General features: G+C 45.1%; 1 protein-coding gene across 7 annotated transcripts in view; it reads left to right on the forward strand.

Moving 5' to 3' along the window:
- LOC306796526 (nuclear factor 1 B-type-like) overlaps nt 1-14,022 on the forward strand; it is a 56,797-nt gene extending 42,775 nt beyond the window's left edge. For 3 of the 7 annotated variants that reach the window (XM_079295498.1, XM_079295496.1, XM_079295499.1), the window contains 6 exons: nt 2,896-3,030; nt 3,247-3,431; nt 5,519-5,651; nt 5,979-6,061; nt 10,052-10,140; nt 13,684-14,022. In XM_079295498.1, the coding sequence (XP_079151624.1) occupies nt 2,896-3,030; nt 3,247-3,431; nt 5,519-5,651; nt 5,979-6,061; nt 10,052-10,140; nt 13,684-13,816 (758 nt within the window). In that variant the 3' untranslated portion in view covers nt 13,817-14,022. The remainder of the gene's footprint in view (nt 1-2,895; nt 3,031-3,246; nt 3,432-5,518; nt 5,652-5,978; nt 6,062-10,051; nt 10,141-13,683) is intronic. The other 4 variants (XM_079295497.1, XM_079295500.1, XM_079295501.1 and 1 more) reach the window with 3 other exon arrangements.
- Nucleotides 14,023-15,308: the final 1,286 nt, after the last annotated feature.

The raw sequence follows: 15,308 nt of genomic DNA on the forward strand, positions 1-15,308 counted from the left end.
AGAGATAGCCCCAGGCATCGGCAGTCAACTAAGTGTTTGAACCCATTTCAACCGCTTGTCTGAATGAAAATCTGCTGGCTCGCACCTGTCGCTTACACGAGACAAACATTGGATCCCAGGATGCAGAGAATCTGAGAACAAACTGTTCCAGCTGAAGTTCACAACTTGCGTAACGGCACTTCACGGACACATTGAGGTTTTACATTCATACAAGTGCAAAGTTGTGAGTGTTCAAATTGTTGGGTGTATCGTTTTTCTTCATATGCGGAGAGCTGAAACACTTTGTGGGCGGCGTTGATAGAGGAATGCCTTCTTACAAACGTCATGTCGAGCTATTAGACCTGCAGGGCAAACGTGTCAGATGACTTGTCATCAGGAAATCAGGCTGTAGATCTTGGCTGAACTTGAGAGGAATCTCCCTCGTCAGTAGAGTTTTGATGATCATGTGCCAACTTTAAGGCACAGGACTAGTTCTCAGGGAATTAAGAAATAAAGCTCACCTAATGAGCTCATCCATAGGGCTTACTGGATCTGGAAAAAGAAGAAGATAAAAGGGAAAAGGGAGAGCCGCGTGTAGCGAGAAACAAGCTGTCCTTCGTGCTGGTTTCTGCGTGCGAGAGAAAGCGAGATCCTCGCGGGACAGCTTGCATGTCTCATTACGTTGTCTCCTGGTGCAGAGCAGAGCCCCGTCACCCTTTTAATTAAGGCCTCACTGTCCCGTGTTTCCGGATCATTCTCCCTCTCTGCTGACTTCTCTCTACACTCTGCTGCCCGCACTACCTCTGGATTTTATTGGGTGGTCGGAAACATTTTGTTGGACTAAGTGATTGGAAATAAAATGTCCCACCTCTTTTTTTTTCTCTTACTGTGGTTTTAGTTTTAACTTTGTAAAACTCCTCGTTTTTTGTTTCTCTACCAAGTCCTCGTTTTTTATTTCAACATAATAGGCGGAGAGAGGAAAACACCAGCTGGGCACAGGAGAGACACAGCACTGGTGGGATTCAACCACAGCCCAATGTGGCTACGGGAAAATGTAGCCTGTCCCTTTGCACAAGGCCTGAGAGTATTGCTCTGCGTAAACGTAGACGCTTTGGGGCGAGGAGAAAGGGAAAGCCGTGGGTAGGAAACTCTCAAAAGACATTATTCTGTCAGGAGAGAATAAATGAGAAGTGGGGTGATATTAAACCCATATGAGGCCTCTCGAGTGCCAAGCGGCCATTTCTCGCACATGGTTGTCATTCGACAAAACCTCTCCATGTAGAAGTAGAACTTGTTTCTCTCTTTTCTTTTATTAGGGGAAAGTACTGCATGAATTAAGACGTTGGATTTTTTTTTTATGTGAATGTACACATTCACAACTGGGCTAAATGCAAAAAGAAAAAAAAAATAGCTTTGGACTTTTTATTTAAACAATTTAAAGTGTAATTTCTGGGAATTAATTGTTTAGTTTAATTTCCCCGGGCGATCCAGTGGATTCCCTGAAGGATTTAATTCGCACAAGAGAGGAAAAGCTGAATACCTTCACCACAGAAAATATTTCCGATTTATACATGGTACATTTCGCAGTGATCAATCTTCTCTTCGGCATTTCTCCCTCTGACACAAAAATGAAAGCGCTTAAGCCTGTATCCTCTTGCAACGTCAGACTGGGAAATCCCCCTGAATTCCAGCCACCATTGTCGCTCTCTTTCTCTGGAGAAGACTAATTCTCACCCGTCACTCGGGTGGATCCTTCCATGTCCTCGGAGGGGAAAAGGGGCGGTTAATACTATGGGAATGACCCAACAACAGGGTTTATAGAGCTTATTTTTTGGGGGGGAATCTGTGACAGACCAGAAAAGCACTTGACGAATGTTCACAGAAGAAGCAGGAGCAGACATCGTCCGTTGCCTCTCGCATCTATTTGTTATCACGTTCCCTTCAGACACCTTGTCTTAACACGGAAAAATTGAAAAAATACGCACCGCCGTGACAGCAGAACATTGCTCATATGGTGCAGCGATATTGTGCAACTTTAAGAGTGTGTGCGCATACTTTTAGTTTATAAACCGACACTCGGTTTTTAAACACATTTCATGTCTTCTGCAGAGCCTTCAGGATTACTCATGGGGAATTACAGTACAGCTTGTCAGACGCCGTGTAAAGGCCGAGGCGAGCAGATGTTACAGTGTAATGTTCGATTTAAGATTACGTGAGGGTCTCGAAATTCCTCAATCCCATTTGAGCGACCGGCTGCTTTTGCAACTGTGCATCCGATCACTGGATTTAATTGTCTGCTCAGACTTGACAAAAGCCTGAATTGTCACAGGACTCGTATTTCTGAGGGATGTCCAGTGATTTGTCATGATTCCAGAGATGATGAGTGATTTTGACCCTTTGCAGTGTCTCTAATTTGCAAAATACATGTTCCATTTTGTCTACTGCAGTCGCTAAACACCACTTGGAAATACTAATCCCACACAGATCAAATTATGCTTCATTTAAACCGTCATTCATTTTTGCCACTTAATTCCTTTCATTCGTGGAGAAATGGAAGCATTAGTGGAAGCTGGAGAGAAACGGTTTTGATTCATTTTCAGCTTATTTATGCCAAAAAAAAAAAAAAAAAAAGTTGCAGTGTTTATTTCTGTGCACCGGTGATGCCATTTTATTTCATTTGTCCTGTAAAGAAATGTTAAACACGACACAGAAGCTGGAAATATTGCTGCCATCTGGTCGTGTGAACGGATCAAAGACTTTTAAGAGCCTAGAATCTAGGCTCTTAAAAGTCTTTGATCCGTTTGATCTAGGCCCTAGATAATCAATAAGGCATGCAGAAACGTCCTGATCTTGAGCACGCAGTCATTTGTTTGTGTGTGCTTGTGTGTGTGTGTGTGTGTGTGTTTTTCCCACTAGCAGACATGTCCTCTCCTACCATGAAGAAGCCAGAGAAGCCGCTGTTCAGCCCCACCTCCCCGCAGGACTCCTCACCACGACTCAGCACTTTCTCTCAGCCTCATCACCCAGGACTAACCGGTGTAGGACACAGTGGTGAGTTCCTGCCCGACTTTAACCACCAGCTCTCTCTCTCTCGCTAAATCTGGAGTTGTAATGGACTATTCCCTCATAAACACGGTCGGGAAAAAAAACAATCGATGTCGATACTTCATTTACCCTCTCAGATCAATGATGATCGCTTTATCTTCACCCTCACAAACACTCAATCTTCATCACCCTCTCAACTCCTCCTGTCCGTCTCTCTTGCAGTTATATCGACGAGGAGCCCCCCTCCGCACTCGCCCCTGCAGTTCTCGGCCTCGGCTATCTTGCCCCCGGCGCCGTCGCCCTACTTCTCGCACACCACCATCCGCTACCCGCCCCACCTCAACCCAGCCGATACCCTCAAGAGCTACGTGCCGTCATACGACCCGTCCAGCCCGCAGAGCAGCCAGGTCAGTGATTTCTTTTTCGTCTTTGAAGAAGCCGAGTTTGCCGGCCAGACGTCGGGAGGCTGGAGTTTCGTGGCCTGAAGTAGTCTTTTGTTATCTTGTTCGGCTCTATTCCCATCTGACCTGAGATAAATTACAGCATGCATTTGTCATTATTTCATTACTGCCTCTTTGGACTATTTGTAAGTCGAGAAACATCATCCTGTTTTGCATGTTGCTGTTTTTTCTTGTATCTGAAACCTGCTCCTCGTCATTCATTATGCCATTAGAAGGAACTGCTTTTTCTCAGCACTTTTTTTCCAGAAAGTCTGAAAAGAAGAATCATTTTACAAACCCCAAATGAGACATTTTCAACTCTGAAACCTGACCACAGTGTATATTTATAATATTGGTCAGAAACCTACAATCACAGAAGCAAAGAGTTAACGAACTAGATTATTTCACGGTGAATTAAATCACAGTGAAATCATTGTTCAACCCCAGACTGAACTTTGCGGACCACTTTATGTGACAGAGAAGCAAATGTTTTCTGTTTGATATAACGCTCATGGCAAAGGTCATAGTACGCTCTCTGCCTTATAGTTATAGTCGTGCTAACAACAAAACAGCTCGACGTAAAAAAAAAGTCAACCAAACTGTTGCAATCGCAGTCACACGTGACGTACAAAACTGTATCAGGACATCGTAGTAAATCAAATAGCTGAGGGCTCTTATATATTCTGGGCATACACTGCAGCCAGTGTGTTGGAGAGAGAGAGAGAGCAGGCGTCTCTATAGATGAGAGAGCCGTGTGATATTTATGTGAGTTTTATATCCCCGCTGTTCTCACTGTAAACAAAGGCCTCGTAGACGGCTCCATCTCCAGAGCAGGGAGCGGGCCAGAGGGGTATGGGGGGAGAGATTGTTACTCGGGAGAAAAACCGCGGGGAATGATAAAGGTTGTAAATATTTGCCGTTGCCGGGGCCTCGACTCTTGTGCACAATTAACTGGCCCTCTGCTGGGGTGCTGGAGAAAGGAGAAGAGGGGGTTGGTGGCGGGCTAGTGAGGTACGCTGGAAGACCAGTTGGGGGGGGGGGGGGGGGGGGGGGCTCAGCAAATAACACAGCGCTTATAATCCCATGGCCGAGTGCCAGGATGTTTTTATGCTTGCTTTAACGCAGATTATATTACACTCTAATTAAACATTCTATTCACATGGAAGGGAACCCTGTGGACACAATTCTTTTCCAAAAAGGCCTGTTTGAGTTTTGAACTTGGGGCGGTCCTGAAATGAACGGCCCAGACAGTCTCCAGCCGTCTGCAAAGAGTAGCTCCACACTAGCGTCCTTTATTTCTTTCTCTCGATATATATCGAGTGTCGCTGCCTCGCTCTCTGTACTCGCACATTCACGGCATTGTAACAGGTCCCTCCACAGCTCTCTCGGCCTTTTCATGCCCCGAGTCCTCCTAAATTTCATTTATGAGCAGCCATTAAAATCATTGTTTAAACTCATGTAGGAAATCCATCGTCAGTGACTGAGGATCTATTGTTGCTCTTGCCCCCCGACCAGAGTTTTAGTAATAACTGTGACAATACAGCGACTGAAAGTACTTGAAATCTTTTCCCCAGATGGAGCATTAAGTGCAAGAGTGAGCGCTCGAGTCACCTTTTGTTGTTGATTTTGTGAGGACAAAACCGAGCAGTTAAGAGGAACTAACTGCCCCAGAAACAAGGCTAGGACATTCCGTTTCTTTGGTGCTAACCGTTTTGGAAAAGTGTTGTTTGTTACATGCTTGTATTGTTTTATAGAGATCGGCCCGACTGCACATTTACACGCAAACAAGAGCTTGTAAACACAAGTGACTGGGCACAGTGTGCCTGTCCTCCCATCGGCACTTCTTTCTTTTAGAGCACCTTTAGCTTAATTCACCATACCTGTTTTAGTATGTTTTTTAATTTTTTAAAACATAAGCAGATATTAATGTTTAAGTTTTCACGACAAAAGCTGCTGAACCACAGAAATGGAGCAAGCCACATGTTTTGCATGAATGAATCATTCTATGAAATCAAGCGCTCGTGTTGAACAGTGTCTTGTTGTCTGACTTGCAGCCTAACAGCAGTCAGGTCGGAAAGGTCCCAGGCCACTTCACCCCAGTTCTGGCTCCCTCCCCGCACCACGGCGCTGTGCGGCCCGTCTCGCTCTCCATGCCAGACACCAAGCCCATCACCACATCCACAGAAGGTGAGTCCGTAGCATCCTGTACTGATAACCCACACCCATTACCTACTGCACGCCTCGAGCAAACACCTACGTCAGTAACCAAATAGTATTTATGAAAAACCATCGCATGCTTGTCGAAAACATCTCCAAATGGCTGAAGAATGGCAGCGTGCCCAAAGCTGAACGTTGTGGGACTCCACGTGCACTTCACTGTTGGTTGTTTGTAACGTTGACAAACGACTGATGGTACGCCCGATGTGGATGAAAGCAGCAGCGCCGCGTGAATTCCTGAAATGCAAATTGTAATGCAAGCATGTATTTGTATTTTTGTGATGGCATGTTACCCAGGCTACTCAGCCCCTGGCACCCCGACGGCTAACCGTTTTGTAGGCCTGAGCCCAAGAGATCCAGCCTTCCTCCACCAGCAACAGGTGAGATCTCCCCCCCCCCCTCCAGAACTCACCTCACCTGCTCCTCTTATCCCTTCATTTTCTGTCCCCCATCTCCCCGAACATCAGATGTGAAATCCCTGCCCTCTGCAAAAAACCTGTCGCACTCTGAATTTGATCCTCCAGGCGCTTCTAGATCAGATCAGAGCACTCATAGGCTGAGGTCAAGCACAGCATTCAACTACTGGCATAAAACATCAACACGGTTTTCAGACCTCAACAGGATTGAGCCTTCACACAGCTAAAAATTGGCAGGTTTTAGTGATAATCAAATACATATTTTGCTTTCAATTTCGATGCGGTTCTGTTTTTTTTACAGCTATGTTAGCTGTGTTAGTATTAACACTTCTGATGGAGTGTTTGAAATATCCTAAATGACCTACAATTTAATATTCCCAGTGAATCCACAAGCTGAATTTGAGTAGATATATCCAATTTCTTTTAAGAAATACACATAAGCAGTGTAGAATTCAGCTCTTGTCAGTGATCCATGCAGATGTATCTAAATTAAACAGCTCTATTACATTTTCTCTTGAATCTGTAGTGTTGATTATTAGATAAAATATCATTTTGAGTGTGTGTGAGGGTTTAAAACCTACAGTCTAGCATAAAGAAAGGCATTGAATTCCTTCGGTTTCTTTCAAGTCAGTCAGGAAATCCTGTTGTCATCGTGTGGCCACCACTCAGACGACGGATGGGACACGTGGGTGTCTTCGAGAGTGTAATGTGCTCAGCTCTGTTTCCTTCACACGTTACTTTAGAAAACACTCATATACACACACACATACCACATGTAATCAGCATCATTTACCACACACAAGCTGAATATTTAGCGTTGGCGTCACGCGGTTGCCCCCAACAGCAGTCCTAGGGCAGATGTGGTCTCCCTGTGTGTGTGTGTGTGTGTGTGTGTGTGTGTGTGTGTGTCTGTGTTTGCGAGTGCCTGCGAGGTTTCGGAGTGTTGCGGTGTTGTCGGACGGGAGACAGTGCTCTCCCCCCACCCCGTCTTATTGAAAGCGCTGGTCTCAGGCCAAGGCTTTTCCAACCACAACTAATTGAATGCATCTGCACGCGGCTACATCATGATGGCTGGGTTTCTCCTCAGCTCGTTTTTAATTTCATTTTTTTTTTTTATGTTTCGTGAAAATGACAAAGCTGGCCTCTGTTTCCTCACTCGTTTCTTTCTTTTTCGCTCTATGCCTTTCTTGCTCTCCCATTTTTCCTGAATTCAGAGTAGGCAAACGACATCGGTTGATATTTGTTCGCAGTCATGGGATGATTTTATTCCACTCGGGGGGAGGAGGAGGAGGAGGAGGAGGAGGAGGAGGAGGAGAGGGAGGATTCACTTGGCTGATGTCGCGCAGTTTGTCTTCCACATTTTCGTGTAGCCTTGCTATTTCTTTCAGTGAGGCACAAAGTGTCTACACACACAAGACAGCAGCAGTCTGATCAGAGCCCAGCAGCTGAATTTTGTCCAAATCCCCCAGAGGGCTAAATCAGCCTGATATATATATATATATATATACAGTATGATAATTGATAAAAAAAAATACAGTTTCTTGATAATTTCTAATTCGCCAATTATCCTAAAACATACGTGTGTGATCCTGTTGCACCAAGACGAAACAGAACGTATTTCAGGCCGAGCAAAGACAAACGTAACAGATCTTTGGACTTGCCCGGTCGGAAAGTGTAGAGAGACAGTAAAGAAGAATGCCATAACTATATCGAGACGAATAAGTGTTCTCGTCAGCTTAAGGAACTCTAAACAGTCCTCCAATTGATTCATCATGCTTCTGCTTGTCACGGTTGTTTTTGTTTTCCGTGGTTTGATTTTAACGGCCAAGTTTCTCAGGACGAAAACACTTTCACCGAACACTCTGTCATTATCCTCATCTGGCTGTGGGGATGTTTATTGTGTGGGATCTGTGAGGCTTACCGACACTTTCACGTGTGTAGTTGCAGCCGTTTGTCGCTGGGCTTGGTCGGAAAAGGGAAGCGAGTCACACACGTATGGCGAGAGAGTTACGCTTTTTAAACGTGGTCTCCAGAGACCGTGACTTGCACTGCATCAAGCTGTGCTGCTGTCAGAGCTTCTTTTTATTTATTTATTTTCTTCAACAGAGGAAAAGCCAATTCATTTAAATTGAATTGGGACACTGGAATCATTGTATACTATTTGAATTCCAAACTATGAATGATAATTATATTATTTAATTACTATAAAATAACTTATAATAGTCATCTGATAACTTCACTTTTTAGAGCAGTTTTAAATTATGGCACCACTAAAATAGAAGTCACACACACACACACACACACACACAGTAGGCTTCATAAAAAAAAAATAAAAAACAACAAACCCAAACAACACCACCACACGCTCCCACACCTGCTCCACGATTCCCAGGCAGCGAATGTGTGAAAACCCTCCATTCATCTCTCGCCTTGGTTAACCCCTCGAGGGAATGCCACCATCTAGCATTCCGCAGGGAGAGATCCGTGATCAGATGTCATTTGGTATTATCTAAGGAAGGATCCTAATCCACAATCTGCCCGCATCTGTTTGCTAACGTTCCCCGGCTCAGTCCCCCCTTTTTCCCCGCTGCCCGTGCCACTCTGATGTGCCGGTGCCAGCGGACAGATGGCGAGCCCCTCGAGGAGCGGTGGCACCGAGCGTCTGGCCCAACCCGCACATTCTCTCCAAGCTTTTGTCAGGCGGGAGAGTGCGAGAGCGGCGTGGGGGCTTAGTCTCCCAACCTTCCCTGAATACAGAGAACAAGATGCATTGTGTCCTACTCGAGTGTTATTTTAGCAGCTTTTGATCAAATAAAACTAATATCAAACTGTAACGTTAAAACATCCTTTAAAGGCCTAAAATTCTCTTTTTCCTTTCCACTACTTTGCATTTGTTCCGAGAAAAAAAAACAATAAATCCAGCCACGTTTCCGAACCACAACACTGTATTTAAGTACGGCTTAAGTGGGAAACCATCATCGTCTCCGGATGTGTTCACCCAGGTGCTCGGAGGAGAAAGAACACATTTCTTGACCGCTGCGAATGGCTTTGAATATTCAGTGTATGCGCATATCTGATTAAATCCCTCTTAAGAGCCTCTGCGAAAAACAAACGTCTGCCACTGCGCGCAGAGTGCTAACAGTGCAGTTTTATCCCGATGCATTACCAAATGAATGTGTTGACCACAGGGCAAGGTTAGGTTGGTGTTGGCAGAGATAGCTCTCAGCTGGATTGCCGACACGTGCGCTTGCATAATGCATGCAAGGGAGACGGCGTTTGTGTGTGGCTGTTTTTGTTGCAGTAATTTGTAATCTGTATGTACGGTTGGCGTGTCTTAAAGAGGGGTGGGGGGGGGGGGGGTAGTGTGCGCGTGGATGTGTGTGTGTGTGTGCTGTTTAAGTTCAGTGTAATTTTGACCCCTAATCAATACAAACAGTTTAGCTAATGAAAAACGTCTGCATGCTTGAGGGCATGCGTACTCCTTCCTCAATCCAAAAGTGCACTTACAGCGGAGCGATGGTTATCGACAGGGTGCATGCATCCAGTGGATTGCATGGCTTCATTTGCTAACCATCTTACAAATGCAAGTAACCCCTCACGGATGAACTACCAATATGATGCCACTCACTTGTGACTAACGAACTCAGTTTTTTGTTTTTTTTTTACTTCCAGGGTTAGCTGTCACCACTAACTGTGATTGCATGCGTTTTTCTTTCTGTCTGTTTTATCCATAGCTTTGATTTCACTGTTATTTTCCCCAGTCAATATTGAATTCCACTATTTTTTACATTGTCAGTAACAGCTAGGGCTCTTTTTTTTTTTTTTGTTGAATAATTGCTGCTCCTGCTCTAGGCTGTTCTGCATGCTTTTGTGTGTACAGTGTTGAGTTGTAGTGTGATCTGAAGTGAAAGTTGTCTTGGCCCAGTGAACTGACTGCTAGGTTTCAATTGACAGCTGAGGAAGTGTGACTGGAGCGTGACTCAAAACGGCAGGCATTATGGCCCCAGTGCCACTGACGACACTTTGGGGATTACTTGGCAAAGGTAACCTTTTCATTCTTTCATGTCGTCTCTCTGTCTCTTCACCACACGAACACACACACACACACACACACACACACACACACACACACAAACTTCCATCGATAACAGCATATTGTGAAAGCTTTTCTCAATTTTAGAAATGCACATATAAATTCACATAAAAATCTAATTTGTATGATCTGTGGCTGTGTTACGACTAAAGTGGTATTATTAACCCAGTCATTTATCATTTGTTGCTTTTTAACTTTTTATTGTATTGTTTTCCTATTTTAGTTTGTCTCTATTCTGCGACATCATTTTCCAGTTTCCCCCAGAATAATATATATTGAAGAGATTGGTGTGAATGTGTCCAACTTTATTTGCCCAAATTTCTTGGATTCACACCCAACCAATCTCGTTTCATAACAAACTTTTTATGAAGGTAATTGGAACGACCATGCCCCACCATGTAGAATAACTGAAGTCATTTCAGGTCAGCTTTTTAGCCACGCGAGGATGTTTTACTTTGCAGATTTTAACAAGCTTAGCTTTGTTTGGCTTTCTGCTAAAGTCGTGCTTTACTCTCGGTAACTTAAAGTTACAGGAAGTCCCCCCCCCCCCCCCCCCCCACCCCCCCCCGTCCCCCCTCCCCTTGCCTCCATACTGTATCTCTGAACCATTCCACCATGGCAGGGCGAGCAAGCTGAGCGAAGCTTTTTCCTGTTACGTCTCCCTTTTCCCCCTTTTCCATGGAGGTGTAGATCATCTGTGTGTGAGAGAGAGAGAGTGTGTGTGTGTGTGTGTGTGTGCCTGCTGAAATTACAAACTCTTTTACAAACACACATGCACACAGCAGAACCCCCTTCAATAGGCCTCCTAATAGACCAGCGGCGGTAGCAGAGAAAATGTCCCCTGCAGCAGCGCGAGGTCTCTTACTTCACTCGCACAGCAGCTCACTCCTCATTTCTACATGCACGTGTACAGTAATGAGCACAGATAAAATAGATCCCAACTGAATTCAGTTCATTTAGTTACAAAGACGGGATGGTAATTCCTTTCTATTTCTCTTTTTCCCTCTATGATGGATGATTCAAGTAAAACCATTCAACATAAAGATGGAATCAGTCGGATTTCTCTTTTATCTCGCTTGCCCTTTAAACAGAGCGCGCCGCTATGCCTCTTCAGTACTAGTCCCCAAATTAAAACGCTGCCAGACTCGCATGTTGCCATTGTGCAGGAAATGGGTCAGCAATCCATTAAGATGCCATTAGATAATCTAATTTAGGGAGCTAATCCTTAAACGAAGCACGCTGGATGCCCGGGCTGTGCTTGCAGGGAGTAGAATTAGTGAGATTTGGACAAGGCAAGGGGAGGCCATCTTGAAGGTTACCTAAGGAAATACAGCAATCGAGGTCAGATTTTTCTTATCCAGAGCTGCTTGGAGAGCGGGAACATAAAGCCACAACTTGGATGGAGACAAAATATATGGAATTAGTAGCATTTTAAAGCAAATTTTTACCATCTAGGCGGGCAGAGATTACAGCGAAAGGGAGCTGCTTGACAAATTGGAACAACACCACCCAAAATTCCTGTGACCTGGCACCAAAAAATGCACTTTCAACACGGCCTGTGTGTGATTGCATCATATCAAGTAACTTAAAAAGTCAAAATATCAATCATTGAAAGATCTGGCATTCTTTGGATGGAGGCCTCACTTGCTGCATTTTGAGACAGAGTTTGTAGTCGAAGTTCAGTCACGCTAAAAAAAAAAAGGCAAATCTGCAAGTCTCAATTAATAGTGACGGGAGGATTCCAGCCCCCTACTTTGTGATTGAGCCTGATAGTAGAGAAGTTCTTCACATAAAACTCCTGCCCAGCGCAGCTTTAGGTGATGGGATGCAGATACGGACTGACAGCCATCGATTTTAACAAGATTAAAACCGATCTGCCGGTTTAGCGCGCACAAAGGCCCGCGAGTCCGCTTTTGTAGCTGTGTGGTCCCCCTAATGGTTGCCATTACCTGAGAGCAGTCTCGTAAGGACAGGGATGGAAGAAGTGAGGGAGGAAGATAGAAAGAAAGAAAGCTAAACGTGAAAGAGAGAAAGCTGCAGCGCCTTGGCCACTCTGTGCGCTCTTTGTTCAGCAAGGTAGGAACAACTTAATCCCCCCTTTCCTGTCGGATGGTTTTTGGCAGGGCGAAAGAGAGGAGGAGGAGGGACGAAAGCAGGAGAGAGAGGAGAGCATGAGGACGGGCTGGACAGGGGGGAAAAACCCCGAGAGGGGATTAGCCTTGAGGATCTTTTTAACTCTTTGCGCACTCAAACCCAATCTGAAACTTGAGCGATGTTTGTTGTTATTTGTGAATACATCGTCTCTTCTCGTTCTTTCTTTCTTTGAATCGTCACAGGAGAGACTTTTAGGCCACGAGGTGAATTGAATTTGCACTTCCATTGTTCCAAGTAAAAGAGCAGCGACTAGTGATTTGTATAAAATGCAGACTGGTTGATCAGTGGCTTTCATGAACGCAGACAGTGTTGTCCTGTGATGCTGCTTCACAAAGAATCACGTCTGTGAAGCAGCATCTTCAGTCTTAAGCCTTGTCCTTTTCGTTTTTGTTGCTTTTGAAAACGACTCTCCTCCTTGTCATCCATCTTCTCCCCAAACGTTTCTTTTTTTTCTCCACCTGAATTTGTCCTCACTGTCTTTGTCCCACCGTCATCCTTCTTTCCCTTCTCTTCTACATCCTGTCTTGATCCGCCCAGGACTTTATCCGCTGCCGTTGCTGCACTTCAGCACGTCGATAAACAAAAAGTTAGGTACCGGGGCGAATATGGTGGAAAATGTGCGACGCAGGTACTCTCAGACTTCGAGCGGGTGATGTGAGAGGTGGGAGGGTGTCAGATGAGCGCACACTGGGGGCCTGCGGGGGAGAAGGGGGTGGGGGTGGTGGGCTAATTATCTGACATCGACGTAGAGCAGCACCCCACGGGAACAACATGCTGTTTGTTCCCGCTCGCGTTTTCAGTTAGCACCGTTGCTCCCCAGGAACAATCACTGTGTTGTTTTGCCATTAGCGTGAGATGAATAGGGATGGGACAGCTTTGTGTGGGGACCCCCAACCCCCCCCCCCCCCCTCCTGCTCCTCCACCACCACCACCAATAGCACTCTCCCCCTCGTGCTTTTCTATACTGCCATCAATGCAGAGAGGAGGGCCTGCGTCACGGCCCTCTCACATGATGTCCTTCACTGGGAATCAAGTGGAATCACCTCAGCTTAAATTAATGAGCCAGTGCTGCCGTTTCTCTTTTTGTCCGCCCGTCTTCTGTCTGAACGAAACAAAAGAAAGACCTTGAACCTTGATGACTGTTTGTTAGCGAAGCAGTGTTCAGGATAACTGACAGAAAGAATCTGATTTTGACTAAACTGCACAAACGGCATGTGACTAATCTCTCCTCTCTCTGTGTCTTTTCCTTCTCTCTCTCTCTCTCTCTCTCTCTCTCTCTCTCTCTCTCTCTCTCTCTCTCTCTCTCTCTCTCTCTCTCTCTCTCTCTCTCTCTCCGCAGTCCTGGTACCTGGGCGAGCTTAGTTCCATTCCAAGTGTCGAACGGGACTCCGATTCTGCCAACAAATGTCCACCAGAACTACAGCATAAACATCATTGGTGAGCCCCTGGTCCCCGCTGAGACAGGGAACTGAACACACGGAGGCCGGAGGACCCCCCCCCCCCCCCTCCCTCCCTCCCTCCCTCCCTCCCTCCCCGGGTGAATGCGTGGACGGGGGTGTTGGCGGTGCCCAGTTAGCACTAAAGGTGTCCGCAGCCATGGATGAAACCAGCAAGCAGCACGAGCTGCACAATCGTCCCCCTCCCAGTCTCGTCCCTTCCATGACCCCCCCCTCCCCTCCCCCCCTGTTCCATTTCCCATTAAGGACACTGGCCGCGAAGTGAAGAAGAGGGTCGGTTCGGAGGAAAGAGAGGGAAAAAAGCAAAAGCTTCAGGTCTGCTGTCTCCTCGCACCTGCCCAGCCCACACATCCACCACCCACCAGTCAGTTGTTGTGTTTGCAGAACTTTTCAATCCATTCAAATACTGTGATGTATAGATGCCTTAATGTTTTATTGCATGACACTCTAGTCTCTTAGCGGCAATTCCTACTATTTTTCCATGTTGAGGGAAGTTGTACAATCTTGATTCGCATACACACACACACACACACACACAAGTGAAGAGGTCTGCGTATCGACACCTTCTGCCTGGTGGATGGCTCCGAGACTCTAAGCTCTCCGATCAGACCTCTTGAAAAGAGGCTTTCCCTCGTCAAACGATTCACTGTGTACACCATAGGAACAAAAAAACAAATTGTGAATTCAGAGTGTTTCTTTTGATTTTGATTTCAGTTTACTGTGATACGACTCTTTGTTCAGAAAAAAAAAATGTGTTTGTTTATTCTTAACTACTACTTACTTCAAGAATTAACGTAAATACTTACGGAAAGAGTTGAGAACTCTCGATGCGGTTTTCAAAAAACACTAAACGTTTTGGCTTGAGATTGGACCCCTCATTAAAAAATTTGCAACTCCTTTACAAAAGGATATAAAAAGACGGAGAATAAGAAAATCTCGATAGAGGCAAGTGCAATTGAATTTTTGAAGGGAAGCTATCAGTCTGTCAGCCCTAAGACTCTAAAGGATGGGGGATAAATATTAAATGGTTTTATGGGTAAAATGTTGAAGAAAACATTTGAATTTGATTTCAGTCACATATCCGTCTTCTCACATGAGAACAACGTCAAGCGGCAGTTGAAGGCAAGCACTAAGCTACCTGTTCAGCGCTGAGCCAAACCAGCACTTCTTTTGAGCCCTTCCCATCATTATGGGGAGTTTTTTTTTATTTATTTTAGGTAACAAAAAAAAAAAAACGAACATAAGTAAAGAAACGAGACACACATAGTGTATAAAAATGGCATTTCATGTTTGTTTTTTTTTATTTGTAAGTGTTCACGATAAGATCAAGAGCATTATGCATTTGGGCCATCAGCTTCTAAAGCTTGTGTTTACAAAACAAATATAAGGAATGCAAAGTGTTTATCCATGGAAATGTACAATTCATGCAAATGTACAGTCGGCTTTCTGTGTAAAGCTTCAGTTTGTGCATACCTCTGCAGTGGAAGAGGTTGAAAACTGAAATTAT

Source organism: Melanostigma gelatinosum, assembly GCF_949748355.1.
Source record: "Melanostigma gelatinosum genome assembly, chromosome: 23".
In the NCBI taxonomy this organism is placed as follows: Eukaryota; Metazoa; Chordata; class Actinopteri; order Perciformes; family Zoarcidae; genus Melanostigma; species Melanostigma gelatinosum.